The sequence below is a fragment of the Myotis davidii genome, unplaced genomic scaffold, assembly GCF_000327345.1.
Source record: "Myotis davidii unplaced genomic scaffold, ASM32734v1 scaffold59, whole genome shotgun sequence".
Lineage (NCBI taxonomy): Eukaryota > Metazoa > Chordata > Mammalia > Chiroptera > Vespertilionidae > Myotis > Myotis davidii.
Genome location: NW_006293001.1, coordinates 559,678 through 562,310, shown reverse-complemented (window position 1 = coordinate 562,310; position 2,633 = coordinate 559,678). Strand labels below are relative to the sequence as shown.

General features: G+C 37.9%; 1 protein-coding gene across 2 annotated transcripts in view; it reads left to right on the top strand.

The window, feature by feature from the left end:
- Positions 1–1,608, top strand: part of WDSUB1 (WD repeat, sterile alpha motif and U-box domain containing 1) — a 49,378-nt gene extending 47,770 nt beyond the window's left edge. For both annotated transcript variants that reach the window (XM_006766451.2, XM_006766450.2), the window contains one exon: positions 1,427–1,608. In XM_006766451.2, the coding sequence (XP_006766514.1) occupies positions 1,427–1,584 (158 nt within the window). In that variant the 3' untranslated portion in view covers positions 1,585–1,608. The remainder of the gene's footprint in view (positions 1–1,426) is intronic.
- The last annotated feature ends 1,025 nt before the right edge of the window (positions 1,609–2,633 follow it).

The window sequence follows — 2,633 nt, the reverse complement described above, 5'->3', positions numbered from 1 at the left end:
CCCGGGGCCACTAGTATATAGATAATATTGGAAGTCTTATTTAGAGCACATAGGCAAGAAAAAAAATAAAAGACATCCAAATTGGAAAGGAAAAAGTAAAAGTACCTCTGTTTGTAGATGTCATGACATTATACGCAAACCTCTAAACACGAATTTCGTGCACCGGGCCACTAGTGTATAGATAATATTGGAAGTCTTATTTAGAGCACATAGGCAAGAAAAAAAATAAAAGACATCCAAATTGGAAAGGAAAAAGTAAAAGTACCTCTGTTTGTAGATGTCATGACATTATACGCAGAAACCTCTAAAAACTCCACCAAAAAACTATTAACAACTAATCAACAATTTCAGTAAAGTGGCCAGAATACAAAATAACTACACAAAATTTAGTTGTATTTCTGTATACTAGTTACAGGCTACCAAAAAATTTAAAGCAATCCCATTTACAATCATATTTAAGTGAATAAATTACCTAAAAATTCATTTAACCAGGGAGGTGAAAAACCTGTATACTAAAATTATAAGACATTCATGAAAGAAATGGAAGAAAACACAAAATAAATGGAAAGATTTTCTGTGTTCATGGATAAGAATTAATATTAAAAGGCCCATACTGCCCAAAGCAATATATAAATTTAGTGTAATGCCTATCAAAATTCCAATGGTATTTTTCAATGAAATCAAACAATCCTACAATTTGAGAACTATGAAAGACCCCAAATACCTGAAGTAATCTTGAGAAAGAAGAACACAGCTGGAGGTATTACAATTCCTGATCTCAAACTCTATTGCAGAGCTATAGTAATCAAAACAGTATGATATTGGCATAAAGACAGAACTGAATGGAAAGCCAAGAAATAAAACCATACATGTAAAATCAATTAATTTATAACAGAGGAACCAGGAACATACAATAGGAAAAGGATAGTCTCTTCAATAAATGGTGTTGGGAAAACTAAACAGCCACATGTCATAAACTGAAACTGGACCACTACTGTACCCATACACAAAAATCAACTCAAATGGCCAGTGGATCTGAAATACTTTTTGCATCATACATACCTTTACTGTCAAGTACTTAGTGGGATGAGTTTTAGAATCTCTCAGTATCTGTTCTTATGTATCTTCAGTACCACTATACTCTGCCTGGCTCTTTTCTTCCTTTCCGCTACATCTGAATTTGACAGTTGTAGTGTTCAGAATGAATCAAGTAAAATACTGACACTGTTCAGGGTGTGATTTGTGCAATCTTAATGCATCTTAAATGGTAGAAATTAGGGTTCTGTGGCAGAAATATTTGGCAGTAGTGATATATCCCAACAAAGACCTTGGCAATGGAGTTTTTTATATGCAGCTCATTTTAGTGATCCTAACTTCCTTTTTCTACATTGCAAATAATTTGTGTATGTGATTTGTTTTGTTTTAGATGGCTATTCATATGAAAAGGAAGCAATGGAAAACTGGATCAGCAAAAAGAAACGTACAAGTCCCATGACAAATCTTGTTCTTTCTTCGGCAGTACTTACACCAAATAGGACTCTGAAAATGGCCATCAATCGATGGCTAGAGACACACCAAAAATAAAATTATTTATATTATATTGTATTATTTACATTTTATCAGTGATCTCATTTGAATGATTTAAAGGTAAATACTAATTGGACATTATTAAAAGCAAGATGGGAGAAAGATAAAACGTCTTAAATTTAGTTACCTACAAAAATTTAGTATCTTAATTCTTTAAAATATATGGGCTAAATAACACATCTAACCTCTTTTTTATTCTATCCTATCTAATAAAGAAATATGTAAATTGACCATCACACCATCACAAAGTTGGTGGTGCCCATAGCCACAAGATGGCAGTGCTCAATCCCTCAGCTTCACCGGAGTCCCCCAGTCCTTTCAACCCCACTGGTGGGGGTGGGGAGGTGGCAGGCGCACGGTACAGCCAGACCCACCCTCAGCCGCCCAGAGCCAGCCTGAGGCGCAGGCAAGCCTTGTATGGCAGCTGCCCAGCCGCCCAGGGCCGGCCAAGGCTTGCACTGCCGGCAGTGGCAGCAGCAGAGGTGTGATAGGGGCGTCGCCTTCACCTGATTGCCGGGTTGCCTCCCGCCCCTGAGGGCAGGATGGTCTTAGGCGACCCCTGTGAAAGGGTCGTTCAACTGCCAAAGGGGTCACGACCCACAGGTTGAGAACCGCTGCTCTAAAGAATAAAGTTTCACTTTGACTTTATGTTTTTACACAGTAGACTGATATTTAATACAATGCCCTGGTAGGTGTTCACTAGAAGAAAACTTTAAGTTCAGGATGTTGGGGTTGTATTGCCTTTACACACCTAATGGCAAAGCTTGTTAGAACTAAACTATAAGGGCAAACAGGACCCCAGAATCTATGTTTATCCCCAAAATCCTTGTAATTGTTCAAAACTTGGGAATAAAGGGACAAGCAATGTAATTACCATATATATTTTAGTCTTTTCCTGCATCTTAAAAACTTGTAGTTAATAAGCTGTGTGTTCACAAAAAGATGGAAAGCTGCCCGACCAGTATGGCTCAGTGGTTGAGCATCTGCCCATGAACCTGGAGGTCACAGTTTGATTCTGTGATTAGGGCACATGCCTGGGTTGTGGG